Source organism: Myodes glareolus, chromosome 8 (assembly GCF_982192425.1).
Source record: "Myodes glareolus chromosome 8, mMyoGla1.1, whole genome shotgun sequence".
In the NCBI taxonomy this organism is placed as follows: domain Eukaryota; kingdom Metazoa; phylum Chordata; class Mammalia; order Rodentia; family Cricetidae; genus Myodes; species Myodes glareolus.
This window is the reverse complement of record NC_142033.1, coordinates 99,729,060-99,750,853: the sequence shown is the minus strand read 5'-3', so window position 1 is coordinate 99,750,853 and position 21,794 is coordinate 99,729,060. Positions and strand designations below refer to the sequence as shown.

General features: G+C 37.6%; 1 protein-coding gene across 2 annotated transcripts in view; it reads right to left on the bottom strand.

Annotated features, from left to right (window-relative positions):
* Psme4 (proteasome activator subunit 4) overlaps positions 1–21,794 on the bottom strand; it is a 107,430-nt gene that overhangs the window by 23,207 nt on the left and 62,429 nt on the right. For both annotated transcript variants that reach the window (XM_085692331.2, XM_048427553.3), the window contains 17 exons: positions 20,562–20,624; positions 20,343–20,438; positions 18,910–19,041; positions 16,943–17,152; positions 15,060–15,196; positions 13,976–14,029; positions 13,422–13,551; positions 11,810–11,891; positions 10,499–10,652; positions 10,002–10,071; positions 8,025–8,150; positions 7,505–7,657; positions 6,202–6,306; positions 5,579–5,670; positions 4,141–4,272; positions 3,563–3,771; positions 2,226–2,311 (listed from right to left, as the gene is read on the bottom strand). In XM_085692331.2, the coding sequence (XP_085548457.2) occupies positions 2,226–2,311; positions 3,563–3,771; positions 4,141–4,272; positions 5,579–5,670; positions 6,202–6,306; positions 7,505–7,657; positions 8,025–8,150; positions 10,002–10,071; positions 10,499–10,652; positions 11,810–11,891; positions 13,422–13,551; positions 13,976–14,029; positions 15,060–15,196; positions 16,943–17,152; positions 18,910–19,041; positions 20,343–20,438; positions 20,562–20,624 (2,031 nt within the window). The remainder of the gene's footprint in view (positions 1–2,225; positions 2,312–3,562; positions 3,772–4,140; positions 4,273–5,578; positions 5,671–6,201; positions 6,307–7,504; positions 7,658–8,024; positions 8,151–10,001; positions 10,072–10,498; positions 10,653–11,809; positions 11,892–13,421; positions 13,552–13,975; positions 14,030–15,059; positions 15,197–16,942; positions 17,153–18,909; positions 19,042–20,342; positions 20,439–20,561; positions 20,625–21,794) is intronic.

Sequence of the window (21,794 nt, the reverse complement as noted above, 5' to 3'; positions counted from 1 at the left end):
TCTCTGCTGTTTCTCGCTGGAGCAGAGGCAACCATCCTCCTGTTTTTTTTTTTTTTTTTCCTTTCCAATAAATCTCTTGTGTGAGGTTTGTTGCGTGATGTGACTTTGTGGTATTCATTTGCTCCTGGCTGCCAGGATACCTTTCCATTTGAGCAGTAATGCACACAACCAGGACTCTGTTTAATAATCTTAGAAAATATCATTCTTTATCTTGAATGATATGGATTGCTTAGCATTTTTGAGACAGGAACCCACTGTGTAGTCTAAGTTGACCTTGTACTTGATCCTCCTGCCTCACCCTCCCAAATGATGGGGATCAGAGGCATGTACAACTATACCTAGCTTTAAGAATTTCTTGAAACTGATTTCTATGGGTTAACTTTATTTTAAATTTATTACTGTATACACACACACACACACACACACACACACACACCCCACAGTAAGCATGTGAAGGTCAGAGGGAAACTTACAGATACCCATTCTCTCATTCCATCATGTGGGCTCTAGGAATTAAAGCCAGGTTGTCAAGTTTGACAGCAGGCACCTTTACCACTGAGTCATTGTGAGAACTCTAGATTACTCCTTTAAATAAAAGTATTAAGGTACCATGTTGGTAATTTTTGAATGGGGGCAAGTGCTATGCCAATGACTAAAGCCCCATCCTTGACCATTCCTAGTGTTTATTATATGCCTTGACACAAGTACTGAGCACTTTGCACAGGCAGGCAACTTTCTCACTTATTATAGAATCCAATAGATCAGTGTATTATTCTACTTAATCTGAACTAACAGGAATGTGGGGAGTCGAAAATTAAGATGAAATAGTATTACATTATTAAATCCAATCACAAAACTCAATTTTAAGAATGAAAGATATGTAATATAACTCACATAACCTTTCCCACATCCTTGGGATGTGAGTGGATACTACTCTCAACTTGCACATGAGGAAAAACATTCTGAGGGCCTAGATTATTTGCTCATGATAACATGGTCAGTTCATCATCAATGGAGCCAAGTCTAAATCCAAGTACCTGGCTCCTATTCTTGCCTGTTACTGTCTACCTATTAATTGGCTGTAATAAAATAAAACAAAGCTACTATACATTAAGTGGTTTATTACATTACATTACAACAGCTACATAAGGAATAATCTAGGCAGGAGAAATTACCATACTAAAATCTCATTGTCCTTTTTAATCATTTATATGTTCTCTAAAATAAAATTGGCTAGCAGGGTATGGTGGCACACACTTTGAGTTCCAGCATGTGGGAGGCAAAGGCTGGTGGATCTCTGTGAGCTCCAGGCCAGCCTGGTCTACAAATTGAGTTCCAGGATAGCCAGAGTAGTTACACAGAGAAACTCTGTCTTGAGAAACAAAACAAAACAAAAAATTGGTGAAACAATGCTTGGTCTGCAAAACTTGTGTGTTTAGCTGTATGTGGTAGTTTATGCCAGTAATCTCAACATTTACGAAGTGGAGGTAGTTCAAGGTCACCTTTTGCTACACAGCAAGTCTGAGGCTAGCCTGGGCTACACAGGATTCAATGTGAAAAAGAGAAAAGACTTTTCATATATCTGCCATACACTCAGACTGTGGTGGTTTGAATAGGAATGAACCCCATGGGCTCATATATGTGAATGCTTGATCATCAGGGGAGCGGCACAACTTAGGATAAAGAGGTATGGCCTTATTGGGGTAGGTATGGCTTTCTGAGGGAAATGTATCACTGAGGATGGTTTTTAAGATCTCAGAAGCCCAAGCCAGGCCCAATGGTTCAGTCTCTTTCCTGCTGCCCGCAGATTCGAAAGCAGAACACTTAGGAACCATGTATGCCAGCAAGCTGCCATGCTTCCCATCATGAGGATAATGAACTAAATCTCTTAAACTGTAAGCAAGCCCTAGGTTAAATGCTTTCTTTGATAAGAGTTGCCATAATCATAGTGTCTCTTCACAGTAATATATCACTAATGATATATATTTCAATAGCAATGGTAATTAAGTATGCATATATTAAGTATATTATGCAATACACATGTATATATATTTTCAGTGTAAACTACTATTACCTAAGAGTTTTTCTGTGAAAATCTCCTATCAAGAGATGCAATCAAAATTCAACCACTACATTAAAAACGTATCAGCCTAACGGGTGATGATTATAACTTTCCTTGAAAGTCTAGAGAAAATGGTATTCTTCATTTCAACTTATAGTCTTACCTTAAAGAACAAAGGCAGAAGCTGAAGTTGTTCTTTGACTGCTGTAGAGAAAGATCTTCCTGCACTTGCCATAAGCCATTTCAGTACTATTTGGAAACAAACACATGGAATCAGTCAAGCTATTAAGTTAGGGACCATAAAGAATAATGCAATGCTAATGTTCCTGACAGCTCTTTAAATGTAAGAGTAGCTACAGTATCTCAAATCAGACTTATTTATTAGTAGTCTAACATCACCCATGGTAATGGCTATTAAGTAACTGAGGATACTAAGGGTAGAAAAAAAACCCTACAAATTATCAATAGCCTACCTAACAAGTACTTTTAATGTATTTTAAACTAGCCAAGAATTCTGAGATACCTAAAATAATGACAGAATAGCTTATAGTTACAATCCTTATGATTTTTTTTTTTTTTAGCTACCAAAAAGGATACTCCATGTGCGGTTTTGAGAAGCTTAAGCCAGGCTCAGTAGCTCAGCTCACTCTCTTTTCCTTCCGCTTGCAGATCCACATGTATAACTCTTAGTTACTCTCCAGCACCATGTCTGCCTGCATGCCACCACAGTCCCTACCATGATAATGGACGAAATCTCTGAACCTGAAAGCCACCACAATTAGGCATATTCTTTTGTCAGAGTAGTGTCATGGTGTCTTTTCACAGCCACTGAAACCCTTACAAAGATAATGGAATAATCACAAAATATTTTGCAGAGTGAAATATGCCAGAGATAAAACAATCAATAAGACTGATAAGAGCCACCTAGAATAGACAAACTCCAAAGACAGAAAGTAAAGTAGTGGCTATTTGGGACTAGGAACAGGGGAGGGAAATGAGAAGTTACTGTGAAATAGGTACAGATTTTCAGCTTGCCATGGAGAGAATTCTAGAGATGGGTTGAGTGTGGACTCACAGCCTTTAAATGGTTAAAATTGCCTGGCATGGTGGCACATGCCTTAAATCCCAGCAAGTAATACCAAGGACATTTAAACAACTACAACTCAAAAATCAACAAAATATCATTTTTTTTTTTAAAAAAAGGAGAATGGTGGCATATTTGGGAGGCAGGGGCAGAAGCAGAGGCAGGTGGCTCTCTATGAGTTCAAGGCCAGCCTGGTCTACTTAGTGAGTTCCAGGACAGTGAGGTTATATGGAGAAAAAAAAAATCAATCCCCCCCAAAAAACTCAAAAGAAAATCTAAACCAAAATAAACAAAAAAGGTTAAAAACAGAAAAACTTCTATTTTTATCAAAAGAAATAAAACGTATGTGTGTGGGGATCCCAAATAAACTAAAATAGCTGTTTTCAAGTGAATTTTCTACCAATTTTAAGACTCACTGGTTTTTAAGAGTTTAATGCCCTGAGTTCGTTCATCTTCTTCACCAATGCCATTTTCTTCCATAACATGGTTCTGAATTTCTTCATCCACATCCGTGAGAGGCTTCAGTTTTTCTAGGACTCGAGCAGTAAACTCAGAAATACAAGGGGATGTTGTTGGTGTGGTATTTGGCAAAGAAACATCTATCATAAATATGTAGGTCAGCACACTGTTAAATAAAATGCACAAGAGTAGGCAGTCTGGTATGAGAATTAAAAATGAAGTTCAAACCTTATAGCTCAATCAAAGCAAAATTTCACAAGATAATTACCAGAGAGGTTCTCAGATCATTTCCAGAGTAAAACATGCCATATAATTCGGAGTTCAAACCTATAGTATGGCACCTGTTCACTGCTGGTTTTTGAGTACATTGCCTCCTAATTTATATTTAGTGTCTTGTCTTGCAGAACAAAATAGTGAACAAGAGGAAGACAACACCACACTCACTGGGAACATGACTATTATGTATTATTGTTTGGTATTAAAACAATACAAAGACTCAAGAGCTAATCAAAACCAAGAGAAAAGTCACACATACCTCCCTATCCGTTCTCTGACATTTTTGTAAACCTGGGTGAGTTTGGGTTCCAAGTACTTCAGAAGTCTGTGTAATAGCTCAGGGACTCTCCATTCTTGCTGGGCAAGGCCACCTTGTAGCACATAGAGTCGGCTATAATTTAAGGACAGAAAGATTGTATTATACTCTGCTTTCCTAGGCTAAGATTGTAAATTTATATTATAAGATTATCTATATACAGAATTATAATATTCCATTTTAGTCTTTTCCTGCTTTCTCTTAGATCACAATAAATAGCTTCTTCTCACTAAATAAATCATCTATAAATCAAAATAGTAACATCTGATGAAGACTGCCTTCCACATCCCCTTTTCTGTAATTTTTCTACTTTTTAAAATATTTTCACCTACTTCTTATATTTACATTAAAATGTTTTTCAAATGATTTTTAGTAGTAGTATATTTTCTACTATTAAGTTTTAAAAAAGAATAACCATTGACCTTTCTTATTTATTTAGTGTTGGTGGGGCAGTTGGGGATATATGCATGCCACAGCACGAGGGTGAAGGTCAGAAAACAACTTCCAAGAGTCTGTTTTCTTCTTCAACCATGAGGATTCCCGAAATCAAACTCAGGTCATCAGGCTTGGTACAAGCACCTTTACCAGCTCAGCTACCTCACTGGTCCTATCTTATGCCTTTTTTCTCTGTGTGTGTGTGTGTAGTGTGTGTGTGTGTGTGTGTGTGTGTGTGTGTGTAGCGTATGTGTGTCAGTCTATATATGTCTCATTTCACTATGTGGTCACCATGTGGGTCCCAGGGATTGAATTCAGGTCATCAGGTTTATAAGCAAACATTTAGATTTGCTGAGCCATCACACAGGCACATGAACATTTTAATGGGGATTTCCTTTATTATTTTTTAATTGTTCCCACTTTTCTCATTTACCAAATAAAGCCTCCTTTATATCTTCCTTGTTTCTTTGGCAATACAGGGTACGAGAGGCAAGTCCTTGACCACTATATTGTACAGCCTATCTGCTTTGCATGTTTGGTAGCAGAAAAAAAAAAAAAGAACAATCTGATTATGACAAAGAAGCCAGAATGGCCCCTCAAAAACTATGTTAGCACAAAAAGCTGGGTGACTTATGTTGTAGCTGGCACATTGCTTACAAAATCATAAATAAGTACCACAGCCACTAAAAGAAATTCATCACTTAATTTAGCACTTGGATAATTCATTTCCTGACTTTTTGTTCTGAGACTTGCTCATGTTGATCTGGATGGCCTGGAACTTGGTGCAATAGCCCAGGCTGGCTACAAACACATGATCTTCTCCCTAACCTTCCTAGTGCAGGAATCACAGGTGTGTTCCACCATGCCTAGTAACTCATCTCCATTTATTCATTAGTTAGTATAAAATCTTTAATAATATCAACCTTACAGGTTTTCTTTTATTTACCATGCATCTACAAAGGATCCCCCTTCACCACTCAATGGTGACTCCAAAAGCAGCTCAAAAAGCCAATGAAGCTTCCGGGGATCTCTGCTTTCCTGTGTTGAAGATACAAATTAATAATAAAAATTAATTAAAAAGTAACTGTGCAAATCAATTATACTCAGTTATATTACAAGTAAGTATGTAAGAAACAAGCCAAACTAAAACTGGGGAGCCAAACACAATTTAGTTATCAATACTATTAATACTATCAACACTATTAACACAGTTAATAGTGAAAAAATAATTAGTAAAATAGGCAATTTATATAGAAGAGGCACACGAGCAACAAGCACAGTTGTTATTAACATCATGTGTAACTATTACATGGCTTTTACTATGTGTAAACTACATTTCCCAAAACATGGTTTGATGTGTAAATTTAAAACTGTATTACTATGTCAGAACAGACGTCAGAACCAGAGTTATAGTCAAGGGCTGCTGAGAAGGCTTGAAAAGCACCATCTTCAGTTATGAACAACAACAAAAGGCATAAACAAACTGTCAAGATTCCAAGGGGAGCACAGACTGACACAATTTGAAATCACAGTGACCCACAAGGGGGACAAGCAGAAAGCACTGCTTACACAGGATGTGGCTATGCAGGTTCCCCAGTCATTGTATGTCTCCACTGTCATGTTGGACAGAGCTGTTCTCAGCAGTGGGCACAGGAGCTCCCAAAGCTTCTCCACCTTCTCAAAGTAAAACATAGGAAAGTTAGTGACATACAACAATTATGAAAATTCCTCCTGGAAATACATACACACAAATAGGACTTCACAGACTACCCAACTAAGAGATCTTACTATGTTATAATTCCTATAGTGTAGTATATAAATTATATATGACCTATAGAAAATAGTTCAATTTATTTCTCAGAATATCATTCAAAAAAGAGGAAAAACTTTATATGGTTCCTTATAAAATCTCTTAGAGGGAAAAGTTTTTAAAAAAACAAACAAAAAACTTTTGGATAATATAGCTATCACACTGGGCAAAAGGAAACCTGAGTAGGAGGCATGGGAGCTCCAATACGACACGGTATTCACTTAAGGTGTGATAATCAAGGACTGACCATGTTTGTGGTTTCAAACGTTCCATGCACAAACAACTGTGATCTGGAAAGATAGACTTTGTGTCACTGCAAGAGGAAACTAAGACCTTCCTTTTCTAACAGCCTCACATGTAATGAATGACCACACTGCATAGCCATGCTCTTGGGTTTTAAATGAACAAACAGGGAGGTAGTATTCAGGATAAAAAAAAAATTTAAAAAATTTAAAAAAAAAATGTGATTTGGAATAGCTAATTCAACAGCAGCTCCACTAAGATGGAGGCAGGGTTCATGTGTTGTATATAAACCCTTGTTGAAAGAAACCGGTTTTTTGGATTTTGCTTTGTCTTACGATTTTCTTTAAGCTGGGTGTGGTGGTAGACATCTTTAATCCTAGCACAGTGTTTCATGCATCCATGGCTAGCCTCAAACTTGCAATGGAGCAGAGGCTAATTTTGAATTTCTGATGTTCTTGCTTTCCACCTTCCAGAATGCTGGGATTTTTGAACCATATCACCAAGATCCAACAGAGGGCCTTGTGCATGATTCACTCTACCAACTGAAACACATCACCAGGTTCCATTTTTGCACATTTTATAAAGATGAACTTGTCATAATTCAGGAGGCAGTATCATAAATGTGACACTGATTGCTACTTTTCTACTTTTTTTCCCTCTTATTCAGATAAGGCCTCCTGTAGCCCAGGCTGGCCTTCAACTCTCGATCCTCCTGCCACTACTTCCCCAGTCCTGGTATTCTAGTGTGTGGTGGATAAATAATCAACAAAGCCCAAAAGAAAACAAACAAAACCCTCCACAGATGGATGATACCATCACCTTCTCAAATGTCCAATGCTTAGAACCTCTGATTAAACCAGCTATAATTTCTGCAACACATCTCTGGGTACTTTCATGAGAATCTGCAACCAAACGTTCTAAATGGGGCTTCAGAATAGGCAGAAAGGCATCATCAAAATTTCTAAATATACCCTACAGAAACAAAGAAAAGTTAATTCAGTATTGAAATAGCATTATCTTGATAATTAAGTTTTTAATTATTGTCTACATTACTCCACTAGAATTTAATTCTTTAATAATGTCAGTTTCAATAGTAAGAATATTGCAACTTTATATTAAAATACATTTTTGTTACTAATACTAATAACATTAATAATTTAAAAGGTTGCCTTAAAAATTCCCAGTTAATATTAATTTAATTTCGTGTTTAACGTCATTACCACTTTAGATTAAGAAAGACAATAGGTAAATTCAAATTTTAATCAAATATTTGAAATTTATGAGCCTATAAACTGGTAATCACTAAGCTTTATGAAAAAAGTACATAAAACACAATTACCTTAAAGAGGCAGAAACGCCGGGGACTAAACTTATCTCTTCCTTTTCTGTCTTCTAAAGATAGAAAAGTAATTAACTGCTCGACAAACTTTGGGTCAGAAAAACGATCATACACAATCTGTTCTGCCTACAAAATTGAAAAAAAAAAGAACCATGTTCAGGGTTTAAATTCTACTTTAGAGCACACGATTCTGATAAAGCTAAAATAAAATTTTAAGCCTTTTATTTTTTTAGCTAGATGACTATAGCTTATAGAGTTTTAATACATAAAGCTGGCCTGAAGATCAGAGTGCAAAGCTAGCCACACTAATCGGCAATACAGGCCAGGCAGTGGTGGCACATGCTTTTAATTCCAATAGTCATACTAGTTAGCCATATGGCCAGGCAGTGGTGGTGCACACCTTTAATCCCAGCACTAGAGAGGAATATAAGACAGGAAGAGGCAGGAGCCCAGGGTCTCAGTCTGTAGTCACTCTGAGGACAAGATCGCCCCTTTGTTTGTTTGAGCCTTGGCACAGGTAAGAACTCTCAAGTGGCTTGGCTGTTTTGAGTTTCTGAAAAAGCAAAACAGCCAGACACTGGCGCTTACCTCTAACTCAGCCCGAAATGACGATCCTGTCTCCAGGAATCTCAGAATGAGACTGTGTGTGAGAGCTGCCTTTCCCTATCTTTTTCCCCTCTCTAGTGCTGGGATTAAAGGTGTGCACCACTGGGATTAAAGGCAAGCATCACTACCATCTGGTTTCTATGGCAAACTAGTGAGGCTGGGACTAAAGTGTGTGTCACCACTGCCTGATCTTTAAGGCTGATCAGTGCGGCTATTTTACTCTCTGCATTTCAGGCAAGCTTTATTCATTAAAATACAAATGAAATATCACTACAGCAACTCTAAGAATATTAAGTTTTGCTCTTTACTTCCATGGATTTTGATGTCATTTCTCATCCTATGAATGAAAACCAAAATGTTCACTCAGCTTGAGAAATGAGGACTAACACTTCTTTCAGTGCCAGCTGAGCGCAATTTATAAAAACTTCCTAACTGCAAAAAAAATTCCAACAAACCATTTCCGTCTTTGTATAACGGCAGCCTTTAAAGAAAGGCTGTTAAGAACCAGAAAACTTAAACAGTAACTTGAAGAAAACTAAGATCTTAAACTAAGATTTCAAGAACTTAAGTCATGATTTAAAGTGATAATGAGGTATGTTCAATGAGGAATAAAAGTTTGCTTCATTCTGTGGATTTTTTCTTTCTGTCTGTCTTTCCTTTTGTTCGGTTAGTTATAGGCTGTCTTATTCTACAGTCCAGACTGGCTTTGAACTTACAGCAGTCCCCCTGAAGCTGAGTCCTTCTATACTGAGTTCAGACATTACACACATACTCTACCACACCTAGCTTAACTAAAATGTTTTGATTTTAAAATATAGATATTTGGGCTGAAGAGATGGCTCAGTGGTAACAATGGCAGTACTCTTCCCGAAGACCTGAGTTGTTCCCAGCATTCCCAGCATCCGTGTCAGAGGTCACTACTTGTAATTTCAGTTCCAGGAGGGTAATACCTCTTACCCTGTAGAACCTGCACCCAGGTACACACTCATACACAGATAGTCATAATTAAAAACAATTTTAAGAATAAATCTTAAAAAAGTCTAAACATCTATTTCCCAAAAAGGCATGATTTATATACAATGGAAACCCAAATTAGTTATTATTTTTGCTCAAGAGCCTTTTATCATCCAGAACTAATACAAGAAACAGGGCAGTACCTAGTGGAGTGCTGAACACAGTAGCAACTTGAGGGCAACCCTGATAACAGCAGTGTCAGCTCGCACCCAAGTGATGGGACAATAGTATACATTCACCTGTGTTTATGTTGTACTACACTGAAATACAAGAATGGGGCTAAAAACAGATTTGACTAAGATGGAGCTAAATCAGTAGCCAAGATGCAATTAAAACCACAATGAAACGAACACTTACCTCCGTCATATCCTCCCTGCTTCTGCCAAGCTTAGGCTGCTCTTCTGCACCGGCATACACAACCATGTTCCTACACAGTAAGAATTTATAACATGAACAAAAGAAAATGATAGACCTTCAAGAGCAAAAAAAGGAGGCACTTTAATAGATTGTAACTGTCTGTCTTTAAGAGTCTACAAAGCCTCATGCTCTGGTGACCTAAGTTATTGGACTCAACAATGAAAGCAAAGTGCTTGTGGTTTAGATGAGTGTGTTACCATTTACGCAAAGGCGCACAATTCAGAGACTCCCTAGCCATACTGCATGGCATTAGCAACAGCTCAGGACTGTAGTAGAAGTGGGAGGGAATGAAGCATAGCATTGGCAGGAGCGAAAAAAAGGAAAAGAAGAAAGAATGAAAAGACCTTTAAGTGCCTCTGAACCTAGAAATCTAATCTAACAAAGTTAAGGAAGAAAGAAAGAAATGTTGACTGATGTGGGGGTGAACTGTGACTTACTTTGGCCAGTTGTAGTATCCCCAGTGAGTTTTTTCAACAAAGCAACTTGACTCCCATTCTTTTTTTGTTCTTGGTATATTTTTGCTATCATAATGCAGCCAATGATTATCAGGTCTATCACCAGCAGGAATTTTGGTGGGTTTGGGACATCCACCTAAAAAAAAAAAAAAGCACTCAGATTCAATCAATTTGAAAACACTAATTCCTTTTTTTATGTTTTTAAGAGGCAGGGTCACTTTATGCCCTTGCTGGCCTAGAACACAGAGCTGGCCTGGAACACAGAGATCCTCCTGCCTCTGCCTCCCAAGTATTGAAATAAAAGGTCTGGACCACCATGCCCTGATTATAACTTTTTTTAAAGTAAACATTTATTTATTAATATTTGTGTGTCTGAAGTTAGAGGCATCAGATGGAACTAGTGTCACAAGCAGTTGTGAGCTGCCTGGTGTCAGTGCTTGGAGTAGAAACTGGTCCTTGTACCAAAACAATATATGCTCTTAAGCACTGAGCCATCTCTCTAGGCTTGCCTGTGACTCAACAAGTGATCACTTGTTAATATTGTCTCCAGAAAGACCCCATAGGGCTGTAGATGGCCCAGCAGGTAGAAGCACTGGCACTGCGGCAGAGTTCACTGCCTAATCCACGCTGAAGAGACAAAGCTGACTCCCATAGCTGTCTTCTTCTTCACATGCATGCCATGGTATGTATGTACCCACAAACACACATTTATTGAAGTAGTCTTATGGGAAACTGATCACACAAAGTCTCTGTACCCCCACAGTACAGAATACAAAAGTCTTCCTTCCTTCCTTTTTAATGGTTTTTCAAGAAAGGGTTTTTCTGCAGCTTTGGAGCCTGTCCTGGAAATCACAGAGATCTCCCTGTCTCTGCCTCTGGAGTGCTGGGATTAAAGGCGTGTGCCACCACCCAGTCAGAAGTATTAAGAATGTTTTTTTTTTATCAAACCACAATTCTCAGAAATCAAAAAAAAAAATCAACATTGATTCTATGTCATTAATTTTATCAACACGCCTTACTGAAATAATCATCACTTATTCAAATGCATGTCCTTCATATCAAAAGAAAAACATTCTTAAAGACATTTTTCTGTGGACTACAGTCTAACCCACAATTAAAATATTACTGTGTTAATATAACTCAGGCTGAGTTTTGAATTCCAGATCTTCCTACCTCTACTTCCAAACTTGTGGAATTAAAGCCCTGTGCCACCACTCCTAGCCTCTGGGAGTACTCCAGGAAATTTTCTAAGTATTACTGAAAAGCGCTGATTTTACCTGGGGTATTACTTACTGATTTCATAAGGGTTGATGGTCAGCTTTTTGTGAGTTCTTTTCAGCTGCTTGAGAATACCAGCAACAGCTGAGATAGCCATCTACAAACAGGTTAACACATCTACATCAAAATTTCGAAGTCTCTTACATGTTGTACTGCAACTGATTCTACTTCCTTTAAAAAATATCTCCACCCAAAGGAGTCCTTATATTTACCCTTGGTAAGAGTGTAAAACTTACACAGACTCTATGGGAATCAGTGTAGAAGTTTCTCAAGGACTGAAAAATAGGACTGTCACCTGACCCATTCCTAAAACTTCCAAAGGACTCTACATTGTACCCCAGAGATACCTGTACATTTGTGTTCAACAGTGCTCTACTGGCAATAGCAAGGAATGGAATCGGCCTAGATGTCCATCGACAGACAATAATGAAAATATGCTATATATACACAATGAAATCATACTCAAAATGACATTTGCAAATAGATATGAAAATCATATTAAAGTATCCCAGACTTAGAAAAACAAACACCACATGCTTTCTCTCACACATAGACCCCCAATTTCTAATTTATATATAGGTTATTTATTTGACAATGAGTGTAGGTACATATGGGTCAGGAAATTGGAAAGGGGACATGAGAGGGGGAAAAGCTATAAAGAAGTAGAGAGAATGACAGAAAACAGAAGACTTGAAAGTAGAAAGGAGAATACCAAGTCAGAGGTTACTAGAGAAATTAACCAAAAAAGTATGTATAAAAATGCCATAATAAAATAATTTGCTTTGTATGTTATTAAACAAAAATAAGTTGAAGGTCTGTGGGATGGCTCAGGAAGTAAAAGTACTTGCTGCACAAGCTAAGTGACCTGAGTTCGATCCCCTCCGCCAATCCATCAGTGGAAACTGAGAACCATCTCCCAAAAACTGTCCTCTGACCTTCACATGCATGCTGAGGTGGGATGTATGTATGTGTGCATGTGTATTTGTGCGCGCGCGCACACACACACACACACACACACACACACACACACACACAGAAAAATAGTTTTAAGTTAAAAAAAATAATTAATTAAAAAATATATTGCCTGCCTATTGGCACTGGCCAGAGAAGCATAAACATTCAACTACGAATGACTTACTAGCACCTCGACCCTTGAGACCCTTGCTAGTGTCTGACGAATAAACAATCCTTCTTTTATTAGACCAATAGCTGTTCATTCTATTTGTGTTAGCCTCTGTGTCTTTTATTGTCTTTCTTCCAGAAATAGACAAGGCCAGGACTTTTCTGACAGCTCATTTGTAATATTTTCAAAGCACAACCAGCAAATTGAACTCTTAGATTTGCTCTACTCCTTGAAAAATAAATTTTCAAATTTTTAAAAGTCAAACGTAGCCAAGTTTATAAGTTAATTCTCTGCTACAGCTAGTGTTAAAATGTAAAATACTTGATTATGCCTCCAAGTATTTGTTGAACAAATTATTATTTGATTCTGAGCAAACAGAAGGAGATGCCAAATCAATTCAAGTTAACGCATTTATTAGGGTATATACTGTTTATAAAGAATTGAAGAAGTCTATTAAGGTAAATATTCTCAAACCCCACACAGTAGCCAAAATAAAGTGTGTACCTTTCGAACAACGATTGCATCATGGTTGAGATTTTCAACAAAAAAACGTATGGCACGAAGAGGCAGCACTCTGTCCTCCCTTAAGAGTAGAGACAGAAGCCCAATGCCTATATGCTCAAATTTCCAAGGCCTGGAGGTTGAGCAAAAGGGATGGGTGGTGAGAGACAATAATACAAATCACAGTAGACTTAAAAACCACTTACAATAAGGATCTGTTTTGAAATTTTTTCTTTGCTTGTAGCCTCAGCCTGCTGAAAGCTGGGATCACAGGCATGTGAAACCCTCCTTAGCTGTATATTTGAAACATAATTTTAAGTTTCTCAAGAATAAAAACAGGTCTACTGAATAACACTACCCTATTACCCTAAACCTCTCCACATTCCCTGCTTTTAGTCTTCTAACATAAAAACCCCATTAATACAACCATTCTTTTTCCCATGCACAAAATCCCTAGAGCAGTTAATACAAATGCTTTCATGGTTAAAAACAAAATTAAACAAAACAAACAAAAACCCACTTTTTTTTTTTTAAGAAGAAGAAATCTTTATACTCACAGGTTTCTCTGCTCCACACCGTCTAGTAAAGTGTTGACCAACCTTTCATAGTTCCTTTAAAAATTCAGATATGGTTTTAGTATAATACTAAGATAAACACTAAATAATGTAATATAAATTCAAATTCTGACCTAATCCACCCTCCTTTTACACTTCACCATTTAACCAGACTAAAAGTTAGAAGAGACACTAAGAAAAGAACATGAAGGACTATGTATAATGAACTACCAAATTGTTTCTTTTCTCTTAATAGTCTTAGGTTTTTGAGGTAAGGTTTCAAATTCCAGGCTAGCCTTGAACTCCTGATTCTCTGGCCTCTAGAGCAAAAACGAATAGCAACTTTTTCTGAGTTCTCCAAAGTAAACATGAAAACTGCAAGTAGCAATCAAGAGTTGGCAGTGTTCTGTCGAATAGTATGCTGGCTATGTGCAATCAATTAAGCAGACTATGGGAGTTCAATATTCACAAAAACATTTCAGAAAACAAGTTTGGGGCTGCAGCTGGCACCCATATTCATAACATTTGGGATACTTTTAAGTCCAGGAGTTTAAGACAAGACAGAGAAATATCATGATTTTAAAAGACATTTCAGAAACAGTAAGTAGGCGCCACCACAAGCTATATGGTAAACCTGGAACTGAGTTAAGAAGGTTACTGCTGAGGTACTACCACTTTTTTCCCCCCAAATCAGGATGTTTTCTCTTTCCCCTAATCAAAAAAACGGTTTACTAATATCCTACTACCAAGTTCAATTAAAAAGAGATTTCTGTAGTGTTATAAAGTAATGTACTGAAGTTGAATTTAGGACTTATTAACAAAGTGCACCAATTATACTATGTCTGATACATTAGTACCTAAAAGCAAGTAAAGGCAGTTCTCAGTGGAAAAGATACAGCAATGACTTATTTTTAACATGCTTTTTTTCTCAACTCTATTTGCAAGTGAAAACTTGGTCCCCTTGCAACAATCATCTCCCAATTGTCTTGCATTTTCCCAGAAACCAATGTGTAGTGGTATGTTACATTAGAGCTAGTTAAAATGTATTAACTGTAGTATTTTCTGTTTTAGCAGAAAGTTCAATTACCTTAGGGCATCGGCATTCTTTTCCTGTTGGCGCTTCTGTCCTTCTTTAATCTTTTCTGGGCTAAGTAGCGTCTGGCTAATAGAAGGATTCTTTGATTGTTCAAGTAATTCTGCTATTGCAGCACATGGCTTTGGAATCTTATTAAAAAGAAAAAAGCATTAAAAAAGTAGAGTCATGATACATACTATAAGGTGGACTATTAATTAGAAAGAAAAAGGGCACTTGTTACCAAGTCTGAAGACCTGAGTTCAAGTCTTAGGACCCTATCTACATAGGTAGATGGAAAGAACTCATTCCTATAATTTGTCCTCTGATCTCTGTATGTTCATTGATTGGCGTGTGCAAAAACACACTCACAAACATCTACACAAAAATAAATGTAATGATTATGCTTTAAGTCCAGGACTGAACTCAGGTCATCAGATTTGGTGACAAGCATGTTTCCTATTGGGCTATTTTGCTGGACCAGTGGTTTGGGATTGCATCTTGAATTACTATGACTAAAACTTTTTAAGAAAGAATAATCTACCTGGGTATGGTGGTACATGTCTGTAATCAGAGCACTCAGGAGATGAAGGCAAAGGTATCAAGAATTCAAGGCCATCCTGTACTACAGAAGACTAACTATACCTGGCAGCAACCAATCCCAATTCTAATAAGGACAGTTTCAAAGAGTAAGGGATGAATTTATAGCCATAGCTATAACCCTGGTCATTAGGATGCAAAGCATAACCAACATGAGGAAAGAAGAAACTTAACTATCCTCACTTTTTTGTTCATCATGATGCACTGAGGAAGTGAGAATACATTTTAGCTTCTCAGATGGTCACAAAAGATGACTCATGAATGTAATCTCAGCATGTGGGAGGCTAAGGCAGGAGGATTGCTACAAGTTTGAGACTAGCAAAGAATATAGAATTAGTCACTGACTTTTAAAAAAATACTTAAATGATGTCCTATCTCTATTTCAGAAGCAGTTAGAGTTTCTTTCTAATTCTTAAAAAAATCTAATTTTAATATTCTGCACTATAAGTTATGAATCTAGCTCGTGGCAAATCTTCTGTGACATTGGCTAGTATAGCTAACCTCCTAAAATATAATCAACTCTTTAAAAAAACTCAGCATGACTAGGCATGGTAGTAGGTAGGTCATGTCTGCAATCCCAGCACTTGAGAAGCTGAGTGTTGTGGGAAATTTTGATCTCACTCTGACACTCCTGAGACTTCCAATAAAGTTTACTTTGAATCAGAGGGTGGACAGTTACTAGTTGACCAAAGTTACCCAGACAGGTTTTGGAGACCCAGGAAATAAAGAGACACTGGAAGTAGTAGGGCAGAGTTTAAGAAAGATTCTTAGACATTTTAGATCGATGAAGGAGAGAGAGAAAAGAAGTCAGTGGTCATTTCTCCACCACTCCTCTGATCAATGAGGTTCTCACCCCAATATCTGACTCCTGAGTTTTCATTGATAAAGAATAATTAGATAAATGCTTCAGCAGAGTGAGTTTGAGACCTGCCTGGTCTACAAATCAAGTTCCAGGCCAGCCAGAAGAGACGGAAAAAAGAGAAGGGAAAGTGAGGAGAAGTGAGGAGGAAAATGCAGTGGAGGCATACATGGAACTACGGTAAATATAGCAATGTTAACTGTTGTAGCCTCTTGGTAGAAAAGGCCTGACTCTTTCCCAGACACACTCCAACTTGGTGTTCCAAACCTGCTATCTAAAACAATGATCATTAAGGAATGTTAGAAGGAAAGAGAAAGTAAATGCCTTTTAAAAATTATAATAACAAGCAAAAATATTATTATAGAGAAAAGAAAAAAACATGAAAAATTAAAGCCAGAATTTCCACTAAAATACGAGAGAACAAATAAAATTTGCTTACTGTAAAGTCTAAGCCAATTGTTTCATACTGTCTATGAATCTTTTCTGCAAGGTCATCGAACAGTCTCACTATTGATGGCTTTTCCAGTGACATGGCTTGGCTAAGTCCTGAAGAAACAAGTGCTGGCCAAGTCTGCACAATACAGTCCCAATCATGAAGGTTTGCCAGGCATACACCACTATGATTTCCAAGTAGACAATATAAGGCGCCCTATAAGAACAAATAAATTTACATGGAAAACTAAGAGGCACAGAGGAAAACTAAGAGTCAAACATGGCGCTTAAATTTTTACATTAGTTATTTACATACTTACAGCTATTTGTATATTACATGTATTTAATGTACTGTTTTTAAAAACTTGTACTTGAGGTTTAACCAAGTGGCATCCATTAATATTTTTTCTAAGTCATTTAATAGATGGTTTGCTAAAGAATGGCGATTAGGCAATATAAAAAGTAAGAGTGGGCCAGGCAGAGGCAGGTGGATCTCTGTAAGTTTGAGACCAATCTGGTCTAAAAGGCTCCAAAGATATAAGGAAACTCTCTCAAAAAAAACAAAACAAAACAAAACAAAACAACAAAAAAAGGGAAAAAAAAGAAAAAGAAAAGTACAGATTCTACTCATATTTTCCTCAGATATGATAATGGCCTTGAAATGTACCAAAAAGTATTTTTAGTTTTGAATAACTTACCAACTAACACAAATAACTTACAGCTAACACAAAGTTGTTAGTATGTTACTACATATATAAAAGCTTGGTTACTCAGGAGGGGTACAAAGAGAGAATGGAGGATGGATATGATGAGATGTATTATATACATGTATGAAATTGTCAAACAGTAAATTTTATAGTACCTTTAAAAAATCTAGCTATTTAATTATACTACATAGTTTTTACTGACAACATGAGACAATTCTGAAGAAGCAAGAACATTTTCTATTAGTATCAAAAAGTGTTGTTACTTCCAGAACACTCAATCTAAATGGATCTGAAGTTGGATTGTTACCCACTGCACATTCTAGCCTCCTCTATAGGCTTTATATACAGTCACTGCTAACTTTCACCTCTCTAATGTTGCCCATATAAAACATTCTTGACAAGACTGACCAGTATGATCAAATGAGGCAGACCTTCCAGAAAGAATATCCAACACTGGGTGGAAGTCAGCCACCAGAAAGTAAAGAAGAAAGGAAATAGCAGTCAGTTGGTATCAGTCCCAGCACTAATCTTCAGCACTGTGATATGAAGAAAATGTACAAACTACATAAAAGAATGCCTTGTTCTAATAAAATTTTAGAAGTAAGTAACTAAGCCTGGCTCACAGCATACCGAGATGTGTCTCACAGACTAATTTCGAGGAACATACTTAGTGCTAATCTTAATTATCTCCAGAAAGTGGGCACTGATGACTCTGTTCTTTCTGAAAGGTCTCTTTGTTGCCCTTTCAATGGCTGTTCCTCTCTTTTCATGGTATCTTGGTCACTTTTGCTGTTTAGACTCATTTTGTTTTGAGATGAGATCTCACCACATTGCTTAGGCTTGCCTTAAACCCTTGGGTTCAAGGGGTCTTCCACCTCTCCTACAACCACTTGTGAAATCCAGATTTGGTGATGCTTTAGTTTCCTCATATCTAGCTATCAAACCCTAATTCTTTTTTTGTCCTTAATATTTCTTATTAATAACCTACTTACAGAGACTCTACTTCACCTCTGAAACTTGCCTTGTTTCTTCCTTTTTCTGCTCTGATCAGTTGCTCAACTGATCTTATTTCTTTCCATCCCTAGCCTTCCCTTCACATTGGTTATATAATTCAGATATTTTCCACAGAGGTCTGCACAACAATCATGATGAAATGTTCTAGTATCTTAAACTTACAAATATTTTAAGATATAGCAAAATATTAAACGCAGAAGCTGAATAACCAATATATGGGTGTTTACTGTAGACATTAAAACAGAACCTATACCTTGAACTGCTGCTGTGTGACATCCTGTCGATCAGGTCGTAAAAACTCCAAAACCAAAGGGATAATATCTCTGCAACAGAAGTTATATGCTCCCAAAGCAGCAAAAAATGTCTGCTGAGCCTTGTTTCTGACCTGGAAAAAAATTGAAAAATACTTAAAAAGATGTCTAATGAAGCATAAAAAGCAAAGGATGATAATTTAGATTGATTCCTAAATAACAGAAAACATATACACTAAAAAACAAGCAAATGATTAAAAGGAAGATAGTATCAGTGTGCTTCTTTCTGATGAGAGAAAGTTGAATGGCATTCATGGGCAACAGCTTATAACACTGCTAAAGGCAAACAGCAGACACTCTAACTCACTGTTGATGAGAAGAGCAGCTCTCTTATGTCCACACATAGGACTCTCTGATTGTGGCTGACAATGGGGGTTGACTGAGAAGCCACTGATAAAGGCACTGGGACTTGTTTTTATGGCATGTTCTGGCTTTTTGGGACCCTATTCTATATGGATGCACAGCTCCCTAGGCCTGGATGTAGTGGGGAGGGCCCTCTCTCAAGCAGGGTGGGAGAGGGAGGAGGGGGTGTGGGGGAGCGGTAAGGGATTGGGAGGAGGGAAGGAAGTATAAATAATTGAATGGAAAAACAAGATTTTAAAAAAAAAGTAACTGATATACATAAATCTTGAAATGTCTCTGTTTTATGTGCTATGACATAATCTTTTGATCCCATACTTTATTAAGGGATAGATGATATATTACATGCTAGTCACTACCTAAATCCAAGCATCACATACAGAAGGAATTATATAGCCATCCCAGACTGGCCTTTGGAATTTCACAGAATTAAGTGGGAGCACCAATCTACCAACATAATCTCTCAAATTTACAACAGCGAGAAACAATTTAAGCAGGACATGGTGGTGCATATGCCAGTAATCCCAGCACTTTGGAGGTGGGAGGCAAGTGAACTGAAGTTCAAGGCTAGTCTGCTTAAATAGCAAGACCTTGTTGGAGGAAGGATTGAGGATCTAAAATGAGAAGCAATTAGCTAGGCATGGTGGTGTACCCCTTTAATCCCAACAGCGGCAGGCAGATCTGAGTTCGAGACCAGTTATATCTACAAAGTTCCAGGACAACCAGGGTTACAGAGAAACCCTGTCTAGGAAGAGGGTAGGGGTGAGTGGGGTGGGGACAATCATATTGCAAACAAATGTTTTTTTATATTAAGGCAAAATTTGAATCTATTTGAAATTTGGAAGGTATTTACCCATGGCATTGGGGGCAGGAATTATTAGATTTTAGTTCTGGTTCTCTTACTTCCTTGCTATGTGATCCTAAATGAGGGATTACTTAAACTCCACTGGGAAAACAGGGATACCTAGATTGCAGAGTAAAAACAACGGAAGTATTGGAGAGGGTAGAGCCTCACCTGACTGTACGAACTTGTTGACAATCGAAGAAGATCTCTGATCATATCTTGATGTATTCTTTTATACTCACAACCCTCAACAGTTAGTGTTCGCAACTTTAAAAAGAAATAATATAAAATAAAGTCTCGAAGAGTTTAATGAAAGTCCACTTAATTATGAAAAACACTGCAGTAATTATTTATTAGCATGCTGAATCAGGAGGTGATTGAGACACTTGCCTCATGCTGTAGCATCACTCTGTCAATTAGCAGTGCTCTGATATGTTGCTTTTTTCCATGGAGCTGGAAAACAAAACAGCAAACATCTCAATGCTTTCACTGAGTAACTTCAACAATAGATTCCTGAATCCCATCATGAAAACTGACCCCATAATAAGAACACAGCCAGGTATGGTGGCGCATACCTTTAATCACAGAGGTAGGTAGATCACTTTGAGTTCCAGACCACCCAGGGCTGCATAGATTGACCAAGTCTCAAAACAAAACCAACCAACCAAACAAACAAAAAACCCAATAACAACAACAACAACAAAAATGAACCCAAACCATATCATACAAACCCTAAACTAAGAAAATGAACATAGGGCAGAAAAAAATGCTGAAGAGCAAACCCAACTGCCACACATGTCTGACAACCTAGGTTCAACTCCTGTAACCTACATGTTCGAAGGAGAGAACTGACGTTTGCAAGTTGTCCTCTGAAGGCCACTTTCACAGATGTATGCCCCTACCCCCACAAATAAAGAGATAAACCAAAAAATCATTTGTATTGTTACAAATTACAAATGACTATTCTTTATTACATTAGTCATCAAAGTACTCCAATTCTACCTTTTGTCCAAACCTTCCAACCTGTATCTCAAAATCTCTGATTCAGGGTTTTCTCACCTTGATTCTAATTGTGGCAGAGCATTCTAATATTCATCTATCTTAACTTTCAGTCAAGTGTGGTGGCTCATGCTCACAATGTATATTCCTTTTAGTGGCTCTCCACTGCTAACTATAAACTACTGACCTAACTGACCTTACAGCTCTCTTCCACAGCCTGCCATAGTTCCCATCTCCTTTTTGTACTCCTCTATCTCCACTATTTAGCACCAGTAACATACAGGCTTCTAGAGAGCCAACTGCACCACAAGTCGACCGGGGAACACTGCTGGGGACAGCTCTACTGCTCTTGGGCTGTTTTTCCTTCCATGTTCCTGAAGAGGCTTATATTAATTCTAATATAGGATCATGAAATCAATATAAGAAATGTTTTCCTCAGATTTATACAAAGTTCATGCTTGTGGACTTTTTTTCCTTTAAACAAACAAACAAACAAACCAAAAGCCAAAAATCACCCAGACAGTGGAGGTGCCCGCCTTTAATCCCAGAACTCGGGAGACAGAGGCAGGCGGATCTCTGTCAGCCTGGTCTACAAGAGCTAGTTCCAGGAAGCAAATCCCTGTA